The sequence below is a fragment of the Aspergillus lentulus genome (assembly GCF_001445615.1).
Source record: "Aspergillus lentulus DNA, contig: Alt16, strain: IFM 54703, whole genome shotgun sequence".
NCBI lineage: Eukaryota > Fungi > Ascomycota > Eurotiomycetes > Eurotiales > Aspergillaceae > Aspergillus > Aspergillus lentulus.
The window spans coordinates 4,077,173-4,098,153 of record NW_028322113.1 but is presented as its reverse complement, the minus strand read 5'-3'; the positions used below and the strand labels follow the sequence as shown (position 1 = coordinate 4,098,153).

The 20,981-nt window shown below is 48.6% G+C and overlaps 7 protein-coding genes across 7 annotated transcripts; 4 read left to right on the top strand and 3 right to left on the bottom strand.

The window, feature by feature from the left end:
* Positions 1-1,009: 1,009 nt before the first annotated feature.
* On the top strand, positions 1,010-2,627 carry ALT_8787 (aspartate aminotransferase, cytoplasmic isozyme 1; the record flags this gene model as incomplete). Its single annotated transcript, XM_033557735.2, has 7 exons — positions 1,010-1,052; positions 1,103-1,224; positions 1,279-1,412; positions 1,472-1,599; positions 1,652-2,309; positions 2,386-2,472; positions 2,534-2,627. The coding sequence occupies 7 exons, from the start codon at positions 1,010-1,012 to the stop codon at positions 2,625-2,627; spliced, it is 1,266 nt and encodes a 421-aa protein (XP_033413626.2).
* A 623-nt stretch (positions 2,628-3,250) lies between these two features.
* ALT_8786 (putative dioxygenase C576.01c) lies at positions 3,251-8,834 on the bottom strand (the record flags this gene model as incomplete). The annotated part of the gene is made up of 6 exons (XM_089600474.1): positions 3,251-3,670; positions 3,730-3,833; positions 5,439-5,661; positions 5,740-6,207; positions 7,746-8,118; positions 8,176-8,834. 6 exons carry the CDS (start codon positions 8,832-8,834, stop codon positions 3,251-3,253), a joined length of 2,247 nt encoding a protein of 748 aa, XP_089455367.1.
* A 1,141-nt stretch (positions 8,835-9,975) lies between these two features.
* On the bottom strand, positions 9,976-10,899 carry ALT_8785 (SDR family oxidoreductase; the record flags this gene model as incomplete). Its single annotated transcript, XM_033557739.2, has 1 exon — positions 9,976-10,899. One exon carries the CDS (start codon positions 10,897-10,899, stop codon positions 9,976-9,978), a length of 924 nt encoding a protein of 307 aa, XP_033413630.2.
* Positions 10,900-12,154: 1,255 nt separating this feature from the next.
* On the top strand, positions 12,155-14,418 carry ALT_8784 (HET domain-containing protein; the record flags this gene model as incomplete). The annotated part of the gene is made up of 3 exons (XM_089600473.1): positions 12,155-12,348; positions 12,434-12,567; positions 12,638-14,418. 3 exons carry the CDS (start codon positions 12,155-12,157, stop codon positions 14,416-14,418), a joined length of 2,109 nt encoding a protein of 702 aa, XP_089455366.1.
* A 1,504-nt stretch (positions 14,419-15,922) lies between these two features.
* On the top strand, positions 15,923-16,879 carry ALT_8783 (uncharacterized protein; the record flags this gene model as incomplete). Its single annotated transcript, XM_033557741.2, has 1 exon — positions 15,923-16,879. The coding sequence occupies one exon, from the start codon at positions 15,923-15,925 to the stop codon at positions 16,877-16,879; it is 957 nt and encodes a 318-aa protein (XP_033413632.2).
* A 548-nt stretch (positions 16,880-17,427) lies between these two features.
* Positions 17,428-18,042, top strand: ALT_8782 (uncharacterized protein; the record flags this gene model as incomplete). Its single annotated transcript, XM_033557742.2, has 1 exon — positions 17,428-18,042. The coding sequence occupies one exon, from the start codon at positions 17,428-17,430 to the stop codon at positions 18,040-18,042; it is 615 nt and encodes a 204-aa protein (XP_033413633.2).
* Positions 18,043-18,508: 466 nt separating this feature from the next.
* On the bottom strand, positions 18,509-19,540 carry ALT_8781 (HNH endonuclease signature motif containing protein; the record flags this gene model as incomplete). Its single annotated transcript, XM_033557743.2, has 3 exons — positions 18,509-19,096; positions 19,151-19,206; positions 19,264-19,540. 3 exons carry the CDS (start codon positions 19,538-19,540, stop codon positions 18,509-18,511), a joined length of 921 nt encoding a protein of 306 aa, XP_033413634.2.
* Between the last annotated feature and the right edge of the window lie 1,441 nt (positions 19,541-20,981).

The following is a 20,981-nucleotide window of genomic DNA, read 5'->3' as shown; positions in this document are numbered from 1 at the left end:
AGGTAGCCATGATCTTACACAAGAAGTTCCTCCACTTAACCTTTGTGAAGAAGCAGGGCTTCATTATAGATTATGAGCATTGAGGGAAGCTTGCTATAAAAGCTTCTTAGCAAAGAAGAGGTTAAAGATATCATAGACACTTACAGCTCCTGGTCATCACACATATAGCTTGTGAACCAAGGTTACATCCCTCAAGCTAGATATGCTCAATCGGCCGACTGGACACCGGTAGCTGTAGTGTAGACACATCGCATGAATAATTCCTTAGAGATAACTGAGGAAAAGATATAGTATGTTTTCCCATATCCCAGGCCAGCAGTTAACACAGTAAAAGATTCGTAGGCGTTGCAGGGGAAGATCGGCTGGGAAAAGCGGTCACTCCAGCCCAGGCAGCAGATTTGGGTGTCTAGGTACTGCAAATCTAGCAAAAAACATTTAAATTCTGTAAGGCTACAATATCATCATCGTCAATGTCATTGATATGAACTGATTTGAACGCGTCAATCAAGAAAATGGTCTCTTATCATGTTCCCAAAGCCACCGCAGCGGGAGAATGCCATCAATGCTCCGAGGCTCGAGCTTTTTGACAATACATTGAAACCGTGCATATTACATCTCAAGTTTCAATACTGCTCTACTCATTTTGGTACTTTCTCCTGCGAATGTTTCTAGCAAAATAATGAAAGTACCCGTGGGCACAGTACTGTGTTAATGACGTCACTGTTGACTGAGGTTGCAGTGCAAGGTGACAAAGAGTAATGGATTGTGCTGATCAACCAGACTAGGTGACTGTACAGCTGACAAGAGCCTCGCACTTGTTATATTGGTCGAGAAAGAGGGTACCTTATCTGAGCCTAGTTCAAGTGGCTGCGGAGGCGGATGCTCACGAGCTCATATATATTGCCCAGTCCGCGCGAGAACCAAGCAAACGGCGCTCACCACGCACAGATATTTCGCCGATCCCAACAGAGAAGGGAATTGGTGAAGAAGGGGTAAAAAAAGGCCCAAGATGACGGAGACCCCATTTCATGATCTGTCGGATCCGGAGCTAGGTTTGTATTCTCCTCGTGGGTGAGCCCAAGCTGATTGGCCTGGTGCACAGAGAGCGTAAACACCCTGCAGGCGCTGTTTAACCAGGATCAAAGTCCTCTAAAAGCTAATTTGATGTGCGGCGTCTACCGCACCGACGAGGGAAAAGCCTTCGTTCTACCCGCCGTGAAACAGGTGCAATCAAGCGCTCAACTGGAGAGCCGCTGCTGACAACCGTTCGCATTCTAGGCTAGGGAACTTTTATATAATGATCCACTCTGGGATCACGAGTACCCGCCATCCCATATCGGCACCCAACACTTTAGAGATTTGACTTCCAGGCTGATCTTAGGTGGAGAATCCAGTTACACCAAGGATAAGTGGTACGCGAGCAGACCCTCCAGGTGGACTGAGCGTTGACCAGGGTCTGTTTGACACCTAGCATTGTCACTATCCAGACACTCGGTGGTAGTGGAGCGTGCCACATGGGTGCAGTGTTTCTGGATCGGCATTACAGTCCTTGGAAAAAGGGCGCTCCAAAGAGAGTGTATATTCCCAAAGAAACTTGGAGTATGGCAGTCAGTCGTTCATTCAGGCCAATGGTAATTCTAACTGTGACCAGCGAACCATCCCAATGTCTTCCGCTACTTGAATATTGCTGTCAGCAATCTCCCTTACTATAGTCCCGAATCTGGAGCGGTTGCTTTCAGTGAATTGAAAGACGCGCTGAACCAGATACCAAATCAGTCCGTTGTCGTCCTCCAAGTCGCGGCCAATAATCCGACCGGGTGTGATCTTTCTCAGGAACAATGGAATTCCCTAGTCGATGACTTCCGCCGAAAAGGCCACTTCGCATTCTTCGATGCAGCCTATCTAGGGTTTGCCTCTGGGGACTACGACAGGGACAGCGCCCCGCTTCGGCTGTTTGTTGAAAAAGGGATTCCCATGTTATGTGCGACGTCTTACGGTAAGACCTTTGGAATATACGGCGAACGAATAGGCTCACTGTCTATTCCGCTGCCTACCGCCGATCTGGCAAAGAAGACCGAGAAACATATGAAGCTTTTGGCCCGAGCGGAGACGGGGGCAATGCCAGTGTTCGGATCGAAACTCGTCGAGTCAATTCTGGGCTGTGCGAATCTTGCTAAAGAATGGAAGAGCAACCTGCAAACCATGGCTGCAGAGCTGAAAAGGCGCCGTCTTCACCTTCGAACTTTGCTGGAAGAACTCGACACTCCGCGAGATTGGTCCTTTCTCACGACCCAAGCTGGGATGTTCTCGTGCGTCCCTGATTTCCATCCTCGGTTGCCTGATATGTGGCTAACTTATTACGAGGCTAACCGGACATTCTACTAGATACACTGGCTTAAGCTCAGGGCAGATCGACATGCTCCGAGAGTCGTTCCATGTTTATTTGCAAGATACTGGCAGACTCTCTATAGCGTAGGTGGCAATTAGGAGAAATTACTTCTCTTCCTTGCGGTTCCCGTGCTAACGAGCATAGGGGCTTGACTAAATCCAATATCAGCCATGTGGCTAGGAGTATCGATGCCGTTGTTCGTCACAGTCAGTTCTCCGAGTCTACGATACCAAAGTGATTCAGCAACAAAGTAGGAATAGTAAGATTCAGAAGGCAACTCTTCTATAACGCCGTGGCTGGAACCTGAAAATTGGGCGTCTGAGCTACCAAGGGAGAAATTGACAATATAGCCCACGCTTACCACCAGAGTCGGAAGTATATAGACAATGGTCTCGACGACGGCGGGTAGCTCTACAAATGTCCAAACTGCGAGATGGAGTTCTCCTATTAAGTCTATAGCTATAATATCTAGATATACTCTTTTCGTAGTAAGTATAAGTTTCTTGTTTAAGGTTCTTAGTAGTTAGTCATCTACTAGTAAGGGCCTTCTAGGTCTTTAATAGCTTACTAGCTAAGTATAAATTAAGGAAGGCGTTAAGCAAGGTATTATTAGGTTCTATAGTGCAGGTGAGATAGAATTGTATATAGTATGAGACAGGTTGAGCTTCTAGATTTTAATATTTAAGATACTAGTTTTGCTGTATAAGTCTAGCAGGAGCAGGTACTTCAGGAAACTCTTTTACCTGCCACAGGTAGTGGTTCACTGCCTCTTCCTACCAGGGACTTGGTACTGCTGGCTAATCTGGCATCCACTACATATGTACCTTCTTGACTCTTTTCATTTCTTAATATGCCATGGCTCTATCGCCGAGCATGGAAATTCGAAATATTATAACAAATCTCCTGAGGACGCTCATATAGTCTTTCCCACTCACCAGCCTCGCCCATCTTCTGAAAACCTTCCAGGCCCGCGTCACATAAAGCAACCTTCATCCACCCAACACCCTTCAAAGTACACCCTTCGACAGGATCATAACCATCATCAAGTAGGTCCTCTGGGTTATCTACGTCTTCAAGATCTTCCTGGATGAAATCTTCAATAGACTCAGGTTTCCACCACCCGTGCAGCATATTCAAGAATGCATCTTTATTGAGGCAGTCGTCAATAGGTGCCTGAAGAACACTTTGCAATGACTCTTCATCAACGAAAAGACAGAACCGATAACGCGCCGCTTCAACGTTAGAGTACCGAATCATATCAGGAGAGCCGCCTGACTCTTCCTGAATAGCAGTCGTTGCCCATTTCTGGAAATGCTTACGGATTGTCGCCGTGCTCGCACCTTCAAAAGGGCTCGGTGCTCGAAGACGGTAGTCTGAAAGCTATCAAGCATATCTAGACCGTTATGGTTCTTGAGCATGTCGGAGATATGCCATCGGTACCGGTCTAGAAATTCGGCCCAGTCGGAATCATTTCGATAGGTGCATCGATAAATAGGAAGCCCCAGGTGCGCAAGCCAGCTTCTTTTAGAGCTTTCTCGACGCGGTCAGCAAGATTATGACGAGATTCCTGATAAGGGGTGCGCTTAGACGGATGCCGAGGTGGATCGCGTTTGGATAATCTCGCCAGCGCTGCTAATGCTTTTTCATGGGTACTTGTTGAGCGGTCTGATGAAGTCATTCTTTGAACCTGATATTTCTGTGCAAAGAGTCGGGAAGATCGGAGTGACGAGTGTATGGTGTTTCTTGCAAGAGGAATTGCATTCTGCAAAATTGAGAAACTTGAGGTCCGGATCTGTGTCCTGAGGAAATTTCTAGTCGCGGACAACATGATTTGTGGGAGATGGTAGGAGAAAGGGAAAAAGTGTCTGAAGTGTTTGTTTTATATGACAGGTATCAGACCTCCCTAGCGATACTGCGCTTTCTTAGGTAGTAAACCAGGCACCCTTAACTTATTACGGGTAGTAATTAAGAAACCCAAGGTCGAGAAAATTATCGTCAATTACCGTAATAAGGATGCCAATGTAAAGGCATATGAGCGTAACTATACTTCATCCACTTAAGGTAGGTTTATTTGTGAGTTGTCATAGCATTTTCTTACATCCCAGGGTACTCGATGATTTTCTTCAATCAGAACAGAACAAATGTAGGGCAGAAGGTTCAGCCGGAGGGTAAGTAACGGGGAGACTATGGTTTTCCTTAAATCCCGATTAAACATAAAGCATCAGGACGTCCATACAGCCAATATCCTGCGCAATAACCTTCGCAAGCAAATTGGGATTCCTATGTTTTCGGTCTCATACATTTGTTTGTTGGTACTGCTAGGCTACCAAACGGTGCACAGAGGGTACCGCACCGTACGAGTTGATTTTCTCTAGCTTCGCAGGCACGACATTTTCCGGAAGGACGACAGTGAGGTCCCCTGCCCAGCGTCTTAGCCGCGCAACCAGCGCCAATACCGTGGTTACCGGAGGATGCGGTGATTGGATTCTTGCCGCTCGCGGAGGAGGCCGACAAGTTTGGACATTGCGCCGCGGAGCTTGAACGAGCCTGTTCGTTGGAAGTTCTCGGCCTTGAAGAGCACCCTTGTCCCTTATCGGTCTCCATGGATTTTCCTACAGTCCAACAAAAGACATAGTAGGACCATTCATGATTTTAAACATATTGCGTCTAATATCATATATTGGCAAACTAATTCCCGTCCGTTCACTATGTAATAGTACTCAGGAATGTAAGGCCGTCATCCCATCTTCAATAAATCTCACTTACATCAATCACTCCTTACAGGCCGTTCACTCCAACCCTCAGCAAGCCATGGTCATTATCAAGCAAGGCCCGGGTATTCGCAGACTGAAGCTCAGTGACATCCCAAGAAGCATGCACAAATCGGCCGTGCAGGAACTCCGCTTCGTCGGAGGCTGCCCACACTGCAAATTGGCCAGGGAGATTGACTGTCCGCAGGCAAGGCAAGGGCAATGTCAGCTTGCTTGAAAGCACCATTAAGGTGTTGCAGGAAGTGAACTGGCTTGCAAAGAGTAGGAAAGGTGCTTACCGTCGTCCCATGGCAGGGTATTCTCATCGTATCCATGGCTTCTAGCTGTCTCGGTCAGGACAGCGCCCGGGTGGAAGCTAACAATCTGCATGTCGCTGGGTGGCACGTCTCTGGCGATAAGCTGCAGAAGAAGAGCAGCTGCATTCTTGCTTGCGCCGTAGTTCAGATTATTCGGTGCCATGTCGAAATTGTGGATTGCGATTGTGGATACATTGATCAGATACTAGTAGGTTGGAACGGAAAGTTGGTGGAAGAACCTTTCAACAGTACTAGCGTAGGTAGGAGAAGAATAACGACATACCTTCTTCTTGCTCGCATTTTGTCTCGATAATCGTTGCGCAAACCGGTACGGAGCTAGCACATTCACCCGGTAATCGGCCAGCAGCGTATCGACTCCCAGATCTAGCACCGGCTTCACCTGGGAGAAGCTCGCCGCATTCAGGAGGACGACATCAACATCGACATTATCCCGTGCGAGCTGGTCCCACAGGTCGTCAATATGTGCTTGATCGGAAATGTCACAGACGCGACCTGATATCTGGCCCTGGAAGGAGGAAGGCAGCTCGGAGCGCAGCGAAGAAACGGCCTCTGTGACGGCTGCTTCTCGACGCCCGAGGATAATCACTCGATCAGCATCGGCGAGGGCGAAGGCGCGCGCAATGGCAAATCCTATGCCCGAGGAGCCGCCGGTGATAAGTATTGTGCGGCGTTGCTGGCTTAGATTTGGAAGCCGGGGGTTGATTTCTTCATAGGGCGCTCTGTGGGTTTTCTGGACAAAGTCCGTCATTTTGATAGTTAATCGTCTACGGACCGGAGATAGGTTTTTGTCAAGTTGGCGTGTCTTATACTGTCCTTGCTGTTGCATCATTTCTTCGTGATGGTTCTATCTAGTACTATTACTCTGGCATTGCTGCCTGGGGCAAGGGTCCAGAGACTCTAGAGTGTGAGATGGCGCACCACAACAAGGTTCTAGCGGGGTAAGTCAGGGAGTCAGCCTTCCTTTCATCCAACGAATAGTCCCTTCAATCACCTTGAGAGGCCCCACTGATTGATTATGCGATACCTAACTTTATAGGTACTAAGCTTATTCAGCCAGCTCCGACTACGTGAGTCATAAACTTGGGTTCGTTTTAACTATGCCTCAAATGTCTCCGGCGGCTGACAAATTCATATAATCGAGTCGAAGATGACCTGAGATAGGTATTATAGTATAGGATCAAGACTAAATTAGCTACTTTGCTATTGAGCTGCAGAAGCTGTCCAGAAGGTCAACGAAAGTTTCCTCAACCTGTCGAAACGTCAATTCCAACGTCTCATGTGCCATCGAGACATCTACATAGTACGCATCTTCAGAGAGTGAAGAAACGCCCGGTTGCCAATTGGACAGCAATCAGCCGCTGCAGGGAAAGTTCCCCGTTTGATATCCGCGATTGTCTGAGACGCACACCGGCAATAACCATTCGCTTATTTGCCGCTGCGGGGCTCGTAGCGGCGAGGATATGGGCGCGTGCTAAGTCCTGCATATTCCAATAGATGTTAGTCAACAATCATTATCTAGAATGGACGGACGGTCATGCCCTGACGTCCACGTATTAGTGAACACCATTTGGAGGTAACGGTGCGTTGGAAGAGGAGTCTAGAAATAACGTCCAGATCCGACCATTAGACCTATATTATTGATCGTATGTTGCAGAGGCCCATAAACCATGGGGGAACAGAGCACAACGAGGTCGAACTGCGCTTTTTTGTTCTCGATGGAGCCCCAGGCTGGGAGCCCCAGGCTGCATTGTGAAAGCATCAATGATGGTTGATCCAAGTTGAACAGGATCTGCGACGCACCTGCACGCTCTGCATATTTCTTACTTTGCCCTGTAAGCAACCGAGAGATCCTCGGTCCTACACGCCTCCTCCCAACTAACCGGATTCCAGTCGTCGCTAGTAAAGATCTTCCCGCTGTTAATAGGAAGATCGAAATGTATTAACGCGGCGCAGCGACTAGCCATAGCCACTCGCTTGACGTGGTGTTCAAGGACTATTGCAATAGCACCTATTAGCGGGGATATGCGCCCTCGTACTTTTGAGCGAGCCAACAGATGGCAGTCTATCAAAGCACGATCGTCGCAATGTTACTGTCAACTATTTGGCTGTGCCACAGAGTGCACATCGACATGTCCTCTACCCCAGTTTGAACCTCTTTTCTCAACCTCGCCTTTTGCGAAATGATATTGTACATGTCATACTGGACTAAGGCCGATACTCCAACGGCCCCTCCGACGCTGCCAGATTACACTGCCGGAACAAACGCACCTCATCATCGCCAAACGCCCCAACAACAGAATGCAGCACTCCCCGATTATGAAACAAGACCAGATCGCCCTCCTCCCAGTCATGCGCATAGACATACTGCGGGCTAATTGCCGGCCGCTGCAGGTTATACACAATCTCCCGCACCTTTTCCAAGTCATCAATCACCGTCCCATCCTTCAGATGGATCTTCCGCACAGCCGACGGGTGGATCTGCAGCGCCGGCCGCCCCGTAACGGGGTTCTGCCACACCATCGGCAGAATCTGGATCTTATCCTCCTCTACCGGAGGCAGCTCATCCAGCGGTAGCTCGTGGTTCTCGGAAACCAGGCCCAAACCCGTGGGCCGGGATCGCGCGCGCGACATCCACACATACCTACACATCCACAGTTAGCCAGCCAGCCAGTACTAGATTGATACTGGGGGAACATACGGATGAGGGGCATATTCCACCCGACTCCCACAGACAAACTCCTTCTCCTGCGGGGACAACCGCTCATACATAAGCTCCCCGCTCACAAATGCCGTTGTGCCCAGGGGGACCTCCATCTCCTCGCCTGACCCGTCATCATACCGCAGCATCTGTGTCCTCCCTTTTGGCACCCTAACCGCCAGCAGGCTGGTCACCTTGGGCGGATGCAGCCCGTACAGCGCGGCGTCGATATGCCACCTGTAGAACCGTGTCACGGCTTTATCTTCGTGGTCCGGAACATGCGTCTGATGAAACGTGCGATGATGCGGGTGCTTAAGCGTAAAGTTCTCCAGCCCCTCGTACGAGTCTATGTGCCCGTGCCCGATAACCTGCACCTGGGGCTGATGCGGGATGGTCTTCAGATCGGGGTGGAGGATTGAGCGCTTCGCATCGATGGTCTTGCCGTGGCCGTAGGAGGTGGCGGCGGGGTCGAAGCGCTTGGTTAGCTCGTATTGGGCTTTCGGGGAGAGACGCGACTGGTCCTTGATAATGAGGACGAGGTGGTTGTGGAGGGCTGAGGAGATGAGTGCGAAGTGTTTCGGGGTGAGGTTTTCGAGGCAGATGTCTGTTAGGATGGCGCCGAGCTTGGAAGAGTGGGAGAGAGGGGTGAGGGTTGGCATTTTACTTGCTGGACATTGGGACTCGGACTCTGGATGTTTAGCTGGGAGGGAGATGGCTTGTTATATATGGTGAAGAACGGATGTGGCCGACGGGGTGGGCCGATTGTCGCCATAAATTCTCTATCTTTTATCTTATCTGTGGAACTTATCATTATGAGAATGTTCTTTTAGTGATGTGAGGAATGTGATCCACTTAGTCAAGCATTGCTAGTGACCAATTATCTTATCCATAGTGGGACAGTCGCCATCCATATCTTGTGTCGTCATTGATTGATATAGTTAGTGATAGCTGTAATCCTTACCATGGATATGCAATCCGCTATTATATGTTACTATAGAAATACCAGGTTAAAGAATAACAGTTGATTGAGAATATACAGGGACAGGTACACCTACTCAACAATGACTATCATCTTCTTCCACCACACATCTCTAACCCAAGGTAGCCACTCCGCTGTAACAACCTCCGCCAACCCAGTCTATGTATTTATCATCCTCACTGCGCCACGCCCACGGATCATGCCAGAAGGTTAGCCAGTGACTAAAATACAGTACTAAAAACACGGGAACACCAATATACACTGTGAAAGAGTTACTCATGGACAATTCCAATAGGAAAAACTTGGTAACTCATTGATCAGAGCCAGCACGCGCCGGGGGTCGAGCCCGAGCTCTGGTCTGGGACAACAACGCATACCAGACATCTGTAATGGAGAAATGCTTGATTTGCCAGAGTAGTGCTACTCATGGTAGCAGGATTTGATCGAGTCTCTGAGCCGGATCCGTACTCAGAGTTCTGTATATTGTGTATTCTAAGCGATGGTGATTCTCAATATGGTAACCTAACCCTTCGCAGGGCGAGGACACCCGGTCTATAGTTAGTCAATGATAGTATGAACTATGCAACGAATTCTCGGGACTCGAAGAAAAAACTATAGCCATGTAGTTACCATGCTTGTTTGTTATTCTAAAATATTGCCTTTCAATTATTGTAATTATCTCCTAATAGCATGTGACAGCAAAGTGAGTATTATCGCACAGGAAGCCTTGCCGTCAGGACAAGATCGGATGCTTGTTTAACAGATCCTCCACGGTATCGACCAAAGTGTCCTCCAAGCTCTGATACTGGAGGCCCAGGACCCTAGGGCTCCGCCTTGGTGCCATCAGCGATATACGTATCCAAATGCGCACCTGGCACACCCTTGGGCACCTTGTCTCTCAGCAGAGGGAACCGTCTGCGGATGATATCGCACGCATTCTGATAGAGAAACTGGCCCCCTGCGATGATAAAGCGCTCACCAGCCGCCTCTTCCATCACATACGCCCTTAAATGGGCCAGCGCAACATCCTTGACATTGGCAAAGGCAGCAAAATCATTCTCTGGAACTTCTTTCCGAGCTCCGGTGATCAACTTCCAGATAACCTCCGTGGACTCGTTCAGTTTCGCCGAACCGTTATCAACACTCGGCCCAAAGATCCACGGCGGACAGATGGTAGCCACGCTAAATCCGGGCTTCTGTTCAGCCACCCAGTCCCAGAGGCTTCGTTCAGCGAACGCCTTGGACGCACAGTATGCTATGCTAGCATTTGAGGTTCCCTTTGCTGTTTCATATGTGCATGGGTTCCAGTCTTGCTCGGTGTAACGGTATGCAGGTCGCAATCCCTGAGTGAGGTCTAATATCGCGGCAAAGGACGAGGTCAAGACAACGCGCCGCACGGTGGGAGCATATTCTGCAATAGCTTTGACAACATTGAGGGTTCCTTGAATAGCCGGTTGGAGAAGGTCTCTCTCATTGTCTTCCACATCAAGGATGAATGGGCTTGCGGTGTGGATGACGCCGGATACGCCCTTGACGGCTTCGTTGAAGGCCCCCGGCTTGGCAATGTCGGGAACAATCGAGAATGAAAGTTGATCGGCGAACTGAGGATAGCGGGATTTGACTCTTTCGGCAGTCGAGGGGGATCGGACAGTTCCACGGACTTTGTAACCAGCTTCAAGGAATACTTGGATGATGTGCGCGGCTAGAAAGCCCGAAGCGCCGGTAATTAGAATGGTCTCGGACATTGTGAGATCTATGCCTCGCAAGAAGATCGTATTTAAAAGTTGCAAATGGTTACTGGGACTTCTCTTGTTCTGGCTGGGTCGGCGTTGTACCTCATAGATATAGGCGAGGTGCATGCTATTCCTCTCTCAATGCGGGGGCAGAGCCCCTCCAAATCAGATGTCGGAACCATACTTCCATTTTTGTGGCTACGGCCAGAACTGTCGCTGTGCTTGGATATAATCATACATATTCCCATATTCATCATGCCCATAAGGGTCTGGAGTCTGGACTATGCTGGAAAAGGCGAAGTGTGGCGTTGCCTAAGATGGAGGGCGGGCCGCCCGGTTGAGATCTTTACTTCTGGAAGTCCTTGTGACATCGGGCAGATACGTAATACATATTTCCATTGTCGCCAACTTATACCGTATTGCCTTTGCTGCTATTCAACAGTGACAGAATGACGTAGCTGCTGTTCACGCAGTTGCAATAATTTCGTTGAGCTCTGGGGGCATCCGGTTTAGAGTGCATCCATACAATCCTGGAGCTAGTACTCTTCTGTATCTGAAGCCAACCAGGCCCTGCGGATTGATTCTGTACCCTCGCTGGCGGTCTTTGGAGATGTACCAAATTCACGTGTTGCCGCCAACGACTGGACCGACGCGGGTACCTCTGGGCTAGGCTTAGAGAGCTTCATGATCTCCACTATCGTCGAATCGTCTGTCAGGGTACTGGAAGTGACATTCCCATTTCCCGCATTGTTTCACGGTTTTCCTCCTTCAGGAACACCCGTAACCTTGCAATCAGCAAGCTGTTACGAGCCAGGAGTATGAGACAAGTAATAACTGATATGGTTGGCTTTGCAGGGAAATGAGAAAGGCCGGCTGAAACGATACGAGGTGGTGGCCTTGAAATATGCCTGACCATTATGGAGGGAGCGAGGATCTCTGAGACAATCCTACGCCTATTTCGACCATGTCTTCAGATTCAGATTCTCCTCTGCGACTTCGTTTGATTGCTTTTCTCCGGCTCAGGATCGTCGAAAGTCTGCCTTCTTCTCATTAATAGTATAGACCTAATGTCTAGGAGTGAATTCTACGGCTTCAACTCCTGATTGCGCATAATATTAGGGCTTATAGGAATTAGAGCTCTTGAATTAATCATTCTTTTTAATGCTTTGAATGTGGTGGGTTGAAGACGCGCGACGCGAAAACGCGATTTTACCTCACGAAACTAGCGCAATTACGCAGACATTTTGCAAGGAGCCCCTGAACCTCGATGACTGATCTCCACGAGGTCCCTACACCCGGTTTTCTCATACAAACCCACTGCTATATGCTTACTCCACATTATGGAGCTTTGCGAGAGCTGTACCGGAACGATCCTGGAGACCCTCCGCGGTGGGATGGGTGGATCTACTCAGCACGAGCTGCCCCCGTATCCTCGATTACTCAAGGCATCTTGCTGGATATGTAAGAAATTGGTTGCCTGGATGGAATTCACTCATCCTACGCTATTCAAGAAATGGCGAGGACTGCCTATGACGTTTGTCTTCAGACTATCTGTCGTCGCCATACGAGATGGCCCCGGGCATTTGCTCCCCTGTGAGATGGTGGCCATGCCTCTTTTCCGAGGCGAGGTCGTCGATAGCGATGAATGCGTGATTAATTTGGACTTTATGTCAGAAGGAGGTAAGGATGTTGTTCCAAATTAAAGGGTTTTTCTGGGACAGATCCCAAGGAACTAACCTGTCGAGGGCAGAATTCCGTAGCGCAATGGTTATCGTAACAAACCAGCAATCGACAACCGCGGACTTCACCCTCATCCAAACGTGGATCGATAATTGTATTCGAGATCACCACAGGTGTGTCAACTTCTCGGCAAATTCATGGTATCCGACTCGATTACTGCACCTGCCCGATGGCCAGGGGGCCGGTGTTAAGCTGGTTATAACCAAGGGCGCCCGTCTCAAGGGTCCGTATGTGACACTCAGTCATCGATGGCAACAAAATTCACATCGATTTCCAATGCTACGATCCTCGACCATTCAACAACTGCAGCAGGGAATTAACGTCCAGCGCTTGCCTCGGGCGTTTCAGGACGCAATCCTGTTAACCCGTCGGCTAGGCGTGGAGTATCTGTGGATCGACTCCCTATGCATCATTCAAGATACTGACGATCAATCAGACTGGCACCGAGAGTCCCTTACCATGGACAAGGTGTACTCGCACGCATTCGTGAATATTTCCGCGACATTGTCAGAGAATGGCACCGAGGGACTATTTGGCCCTCGCCATTCGCATGTCTTTTCTGCGCCACCTGGAGTTGAAGTAAATGCTCAGGGAAGGATCGAGACGCAGTACATCATTAACAGCGATTTCTGGCACGACCAAATAAGCAATGCGCCACTCAGCAAGCGAGGCTGGGTATTCCAAGAACGCTTCCTAGCACGCAGAGTCATCCATTTTGGACCCCAACAGATAGGATGGGAGTGTCAGCAATTGCAAGCCCTGGAAACCTTCCCGAGAGGATTACCCCCTACGTTGACTGTGGGTTCCAGGAGTAAGCCGGCGATCTACGAGGTCTTACAAGAACTATCCCAACCCGCCGTGGCGAATCCACGGGCTGCTCAGAACGCGCCGTTTTCTTCGGCCACTGATCTCCAATTTGCCGAGTGGTGGAATAGTGCAATGGAAGAATATTCTCGATGCAAATTTACCTTTGCGAAGGATAAGCTGATCGCCTTGACGGGGGTAGCAAAATATGTCGCGATGAATCGGCCAGCTGATCGGTATCTAGCGGGCATGTGGCAGAGCTGTTTGGCGTATAGTTTGGCTTGGTACCGCATCCATCAGCGTGGGCGCGTATATTCTAATCGCGACTACGTTGAATGCCGTGCACCAAGCTGGGCCTGGGCATCTTTTGATGGCGAGATATGCTTTCCGTCAATATTACAGAGTCATGTGCAATATTTCATGAGGGTTGTCCATATGGCTGAGGACCCGCTGCTCGTCGACCGCTCTTTCTATTGGGGTTCCGATATGCCGCACCACAGCTCTATCAAGGTTGAAGGTTTTCTCTTCCCACTGCACTTTAGTTGGTCAGAAGGGATGATCGAAAGTCTTTCTCTAGTTGATCATGAGCTTCGCTTCAGCAAAAATGATGAACCAGAGGGTACACAGATTGACCTAGAACAAGACGACTGGCTTAGAGAGATGGCAGACACGGGACAGTTATTCCTGGTGCCTTTATACGCCTCCGCCTATTCCATGCAAGGGATGCTTCTAGCACGTGCAGGAGACACTGATCATGATGTCGTCTACCGACGAGTCGGGGCCATCGAGATTGCCATCTCGGCGAAGGAATCGACAGGCTTGTATCAGGGCATGACTGAGAAATCAAATATGGGAAAAGGGGAGACCGATCAGGCAGAGATTCCGCTGATCCTGAACAAGAATGCCCTGCATCTGATGAATATTATGGAGAATACTAATCAAGGATTCGGCGCGAGGAGTTTCCGTTGTGTGATTGAGATTATTTAGATAGTTATTCCGCTTGTTCCCGCTAAACAACGTGGGCAATGCCCAGTAAGTGGCAAAACACCCCACGAAGTATACCTACGAGATCGAATTTCATTGACAAAAAAAATCAAGAACCCGTGCCTTTAAGGAAGAATTGGAAGACCACCAGCTGTTCAGGGCTGCAGTGGCGTAACCTGACCTCTGTACCTTTACTGTAACCCAATCATAACCTTTTGCACCTGGGCACACATCTCCATCCTCACTTGCAATAAGCAAAGCTGTATCGCTTCGAATTCAATTAATAATAAATTTGATAAGCTTAAAGGCCAAGATACTTTGCATAATAAGTAGCTGGTGATGGTCAGGAAATGGAAAAGCCCTGGGCCTACTTATACCTATAAAAAGTGCTCTTCATATAAAGTTATCTACTTATTTAGTATTTACCTATCTACTCACCTACTTAGTACTTACTCACCCTTAATCACTCCAGCGACTCCACTCACCCTAGATGTGAGCAATATCACCCAGCTCACCTGCACTCACCCTGCAATTTAGCATCTGTCACCTATGAAGCAGCAAGAATTCAAGGGCCCAGCTATTGTTTGACCGCATTCATCAATGCTGCTTAAGTACGGCTGAGTGGACAGGAAGCCCTGTTTTCCACACCTATGGTCGTATGTGCTAGACGACTGTAGGAAACAATGTACATTATAGGTCAAAAGTCCGCGGACACTCCAAAATGTCGAAAAATCAGCCATGTTTAATCCCATATTTCTCAACCACCATATGATTTCAATATTATAGGACATTAGATATTAATATTTTAGTGTACCAGCCCCTTACTTGATATACAGCATGCAATCTATGCAGCATTAAGTGAATACGATAGTTAATTACCTCCTGCAGGATAGCACCCCATACCTCTATAATAGCATATCTAAATCACCTCTAATCTACCTTAGATCTGCCTCCTAGAAAGAGCTCTGGATAGAGTTCTAAAAATTTCTTCTTTAGGAGGTTCTAGGCCATTCCATCACTTAAATTCTATGAGATTCAGACCACTCCTGCAGCTGTTTAGAAGTATGGATTTTAGCATTATCTTACCAGAATAATATGCCAGGTTCATAGATTGGAAGGAGGCCATCTTTAAGGCATTTTAGGTAAGAATTAGTGGAATATCCATTCTAAGGAGCTAAATCATCATAGTCCATAATCACTAGCTTTATACGGCCTCCTATTTCCACTAATTTCAGTGCCAAACAAGCTCATCTTGGTGGAATAGATGGTGGTTGAAGAAAGGGCTGATTTTTTGACGCGTCGCAGAAACGCGGAATGTCTGGATACTTTTGACCCCCCGATGGTATGTACGCTGAAGTAGACCTTTGAGCTGGGTTTCTGCTGCGTGGCGTCCTCGCACGCCCACCCGAGCTTCATCACCCTCGACTCCAGCATTACCATCGTAATCCACCACTCCATACTGCGCCGCAAGTTCACAGATTGTGCCTCGTTTATTGTCTTAAGAAAGATGAGAAGATTGTTTGTTCGCTTTGCTCCACATATCTTGCAACCGGACTTCACCTGGCCGCGGACAGCACGACATGCCATCTCCGAAACTACTCCTCCCGTGCCCCGTGCACCAGGCAGAATAGTACGCCTAGCTTGCGGCATCCTTCACGAGGCATTATACTATTTCTCACAATGGTACTGCTCATGTTTCGAGGTCCCATTTGACGCCCAGATCGTGCAACTACCGTTTGGGCTGGTAATGAAATGGACGGATCGGACAAGCATAGAGGAGGCTGTTGCTATGCAAATGGCTGATGCTGCTGGAATACCTGTTCCGAAATTCTTGGGCTGTGGGGAGCATCCAGATGCCCCATTCAACCGGATATTTTCAATCCTGATGACACGATTGCCCGGTGTGGAACTAAATAACTCATCTGATACTTTGAAAGTAGACGAGGAGGAACCGTGGCTGCATGAACTGAAAGCATGCATAGAATCTATGCGTCTATGGCGTTCTCCTTATCACGATTCCATATGCTCCGCACTCGGCACGTGTATGCGAAGCTCCCGGGTTCCTGGTCATTCCATAGGTCCTTTTGCGGACACAAGGGATTTCTATGTCTTTCTCTTCAGCCCGGCCTCTCCTCATGGCTTTGTTTCAACTGCAGAGTACGAGGAAGCACTGTTGTGTGCGAAGAAGCTTCAGCAACGTTCCCATCGGATAACATTTACCCACGGGGATTTCAAGGCTCATAACATCCTTGTCGATGAAGAGGGGCATTTGTCTGGGTTTCTGGATTGGGAGTCTGCAGGCTGGTATCCTGAATACTGGGAGTTTACAACAGCAATGAGGTTCGGAAAAGATAGTTGGTGGTTTCAGGCGGCTTCGTGGATGGGGGGAGACCAGTATCTTGAGGAATTAGCTTCTGACGTCGCCTTGAACTTGCTGACGGTCGATTCCTACATTGCCTTTTAGCTATCCAATAACGTTTAGGCTCAGGCAGCTTAAGCGTACAGGCCATACTTAGCTAGGAGACTCCGCTTGCTGCCTTTGCTTCTGTTAAGCATTGTCACTGCTTCTCGCTAGACCATATCTTGCGTTGTCGTTGATAACTGCTTCCCTGACTCAGCCCACAGACTATTCGCATGGATTCGTTAGTATATGGTGTCTCCTGCGTAAAGCTATGACGCCACAATTTGTCCACCCCAGCCAATCCGAATGAGGCGAGTCTGTAGAAGCGGTCTACACAGTAGTCACCAATGCCAATGCAGATGTTAGCAGTGATGGGCCTTGCGGAGCCGCTAGGCTATTGCCCTAGGAAGCCTAGCAAGGATGTGAGAACAAGCGATGTAACCGTCTGGCATGGCCAGGACCCATCGAAGAGTGTTGGCTAGTATCGCACGGACCGAGGATTTTCCAAGTAGAAACGCCTTTGAAGCCGGTCAAAAGTCGGTCAGTTCTCGATAAACCCTACCATCATCTCATATTCTTTCTCATCCTCTTCAGGTACACATTCTGGCGAAATGTTTCGTTCTTTAGTTTACTCGGCCCTCTTTGCAACTACCCTTGGGTACCGCCTCTTTGAGTACACAGGCCAACGCTGCACAAGCGCTGAAGTTAGGGCTCACCGGATTGCAGGGCCTAGTGCATGTATCAAGCTAGACGAGGGAGCTATCTCGTCGCTTCTTGTTAAGATTGACAATGTCCATGACCACAGATACTCGGTTAATGTTTACGGGAATGACGACTGCACCGGCCCCGTTGTCGGAGCTATTCAGAACATGAATGGCTGCCTTAATAATCTACATGCGTCCAGCAACACCATCGGCAAATCAGTTCAAGTTGTCTCTGTTTCTCGGGAATCCGACACGCCGACAAGCGAAAGCTTTGAGACCGACTATCTATACAATCTCCCCGCGGGAGATGATAAGCATATGGAGGTCCCGATCGCCCACGGCCTCTTCCGCAGAGTGGATAAAGCTAACCACGCGGAAAACGGCGCCTATGTCGACGAAGCCTTTGGCATGTTCTTGACCACTGATCTGGAGCATATCAGTAGCATCCAGAGCATTTGGGCCAATCCAATTGAGGATGCAACCTCGGACGAGTCTTTGAACTCATTCTCGACACATGTCTAGTGGCTAGGCAGCTTGGATGACATACAGTGACTTCAATGCGCTAGGTCTGGGGAACCCCTAACCTCAAGTCATTCTTTGCGCGTTGCTACGGGGTCGTTGGCTGGCAATTGAGAACGCGTGTGACGGTTCGATTTCGAGCCCAGCGCCTGCGCTCTCAGTTTCGGTGACTGGATGATCCATCAGAACGAATGTACGGTATGACGCTGGCCTTTGACAGCATAACCTAAGAAGTCCTTACTACAAGAGTGCTCAAGAGTATGATTCCATCCGATACTCCTTTCTCAGCGGCCCCAAATTGCCATGCTGACTTCTGATGGCGATTTCATGGTTGGTCGATCATGACCTTTCATGTTAGTATTGAGCCAGAGAGAGATTGCTCATAAAAACAAACACTGTCATTAAATATCTCGTCGACCTCGCAAGAATCGGCGATAGAATCATAGAGTTTCACAATGTCAACAATTTATTAATCATAACTGAGATTTAACTCATTATAAATCTCTAAAGCGCCACTAAGTGCTGCCAGTCTTTGCATAGTCCAGTGGAGCTGCAGCAACTTGACGCTTGGAAGGGGCCGATGGACAGGGTCATCCGTTTCCAGCCATATCTTACGACCTGACAAAACCCTGCTATTTGTGCTAGGGTCAAAGAGACAAGCGTTGTCAACGCTGCCATCCAGGGACTCTAGAAGGGATGGTTTGGTGGTTAGAAGGACTCTGGCAGATCGTGGGAGCGAATGTAGCCAGTGAAACTCGAGCTCAAGGCATTTCTGATCCTGGCTGAGAGCAACTGGCTTCAACGCGAAGAGGCATCTCACCCAGTATGCATGTGCATCAGGGGATAGTGTGATTCGGTTGGCACAGTGCGCAGTGTAAAATCCCCCCGACACGTCTCTTTTCCAATCTTCAATGACGCTTTCCGGCCAGAACCTGGAGAGCCCAGTCCAAAACCTACTGTGTGTAGGACCCGAAAGAGAGTGCGGGTAGATATGAGCGCTTTCCACACCAAACCCCATCTTTGTTATTATGCATCGCCCGCCATCCCTTTCAAGAGCCTTCGGTAGAATCAAGCAGCCGTCTGTAAATCCATGTTGGAGTCATACACGTACTTCTTCGTCAGCTGACATTGATAATACGGAGTCGGAACCGGCTGCAGGTGTTAACCCTACAGGTAGTTGAGCATTCGAAATGCATAGTCACTTCCGTAGAGATTGAAACATACATGGCTTGATTATGTCATTGCAGACAACCGTCGTATACAGTGATTCCCCAGCGAGGCGGGCCGGGCTGATCTCGATCTGCCTGACGTACTCTTCTAGCTTGTCAACAGAACAGAGCCACAGCGCGGCCCAGTCTTCCTGAGCGCAGTCTGCACTCCGGGGTTCCTCGCCAAAGGCGTCACTTCGCGCTCGGTCCAGCCTGTCAATCAGCTCCTGGCGGCGAGGATCTTCGAATTCAGCCCCGACGCCGCCGGAAATAATGATCTTGGGTGCCTTCATGATTATTTGTGAGTTTATTTTGTGGTTCCTAAATTAGGCTTTCGTCTAAGTTCTTCGCCAGTAATAGCTAAGAAGCCACAAGATGACAAGACTCGAAAGTGGAAGTGTCGGACACACTCAACCCTCAGAGCTGAAATGGAAAGACGTCCGGACAATTATTTCTAGGTATTAGACCTGATAGTTAGCAATGTGTCCACGAATATTGTACTGACCAGGAGAAGCAGGTGCTGGCTGACAGTCCAATTACAGAATAAAGAGGAAGATGGTGTAGAGGAGAAAATTCTTCAGTCAAAAGAATAAGAGGGAGGGAGACAGGGATTGAGGCAGTGAATGTTGCTTGTAAAATTTGACAGGTGCTTATCATTATGATGACAGGCCTTTAGGATGGGGGTTTAGTGGGAATAATTTCAAGTTAGTCTTTATTCTTTTCACAGAGCAGACCCAGGTCACCTTTTATAAATGGCTGTATATGGGTGGATAAGACACCGTAACTACTTACTACTAGTAAATGTCAACCTCTTAGAAGTAAGTCATAACTACCAATCTACTTTATTTTGATATCTCAACACTAGCTCCCATGCTCATGGTTTACATCCTTGACAGTATGATATAACATGGCCCATGATGTAGATCTCATCGCCAAGAAACGCCACGCGGGGATCCAGGGACGGACCGAATTCGAGAGTGGATAAGTTGAAATAATACCGCTAGGCCGAAAAGGCGTCGGACGAGGTCTCATATCGTAGCGGCATCATATTTCTGACAGGGATTATATAACACAGCAAAGTTTCCATGACGTCAAAAGATGAGGATAGTTCCTGCTTGTCCCACTCATAAAGTCAAGTCACTTTAAATGACAAATATGCCCTGCATAGAAGTCAAAGCCGGGCTGGAAGGAGGACAACAGAATCTCCTGAAAGGATTTCGAAATGCAAGTTGTCACAGTAGGCTTGCAGCTATGCTCTACAGTTCAATGAGGGTACTAATAATTGTCTGTCAAGAGTGTTGGCAAAGAAGATAAAGCGTATTACCACTCTGCTTATACCTTTGCCAACCGCCTCCGAGTAGCCCCAATCCAGAGACTAGGCAAGACGGTCCTGAACCTCGATACCTCTTCCGAGGTGAAGCCACCCATTGGTGGAACAACATAATATAGTGCTATCTAGTCACTCTATCAGACATGTCCAGGAGATTCCGCAGTCAATCCCAGTACGACGGACGGCGACTGGGGCGGTCGCGCACGGCGCCGCATCGGGCTATATTGCGGGAATGTGGGCGTCTTGTCCTCCTGTGACGATCCACATGCGCTCTGTCATGGACCATCAGGAATAACAGACCGTTCCTCACACAGAAGAGTTCATGATGACCGGCTAGGCGCGACAAAGTGATGCTGGACTCGTGAGAAGCGTGCAGGAGAACCCTCATCCTGAGCCGGATCTGA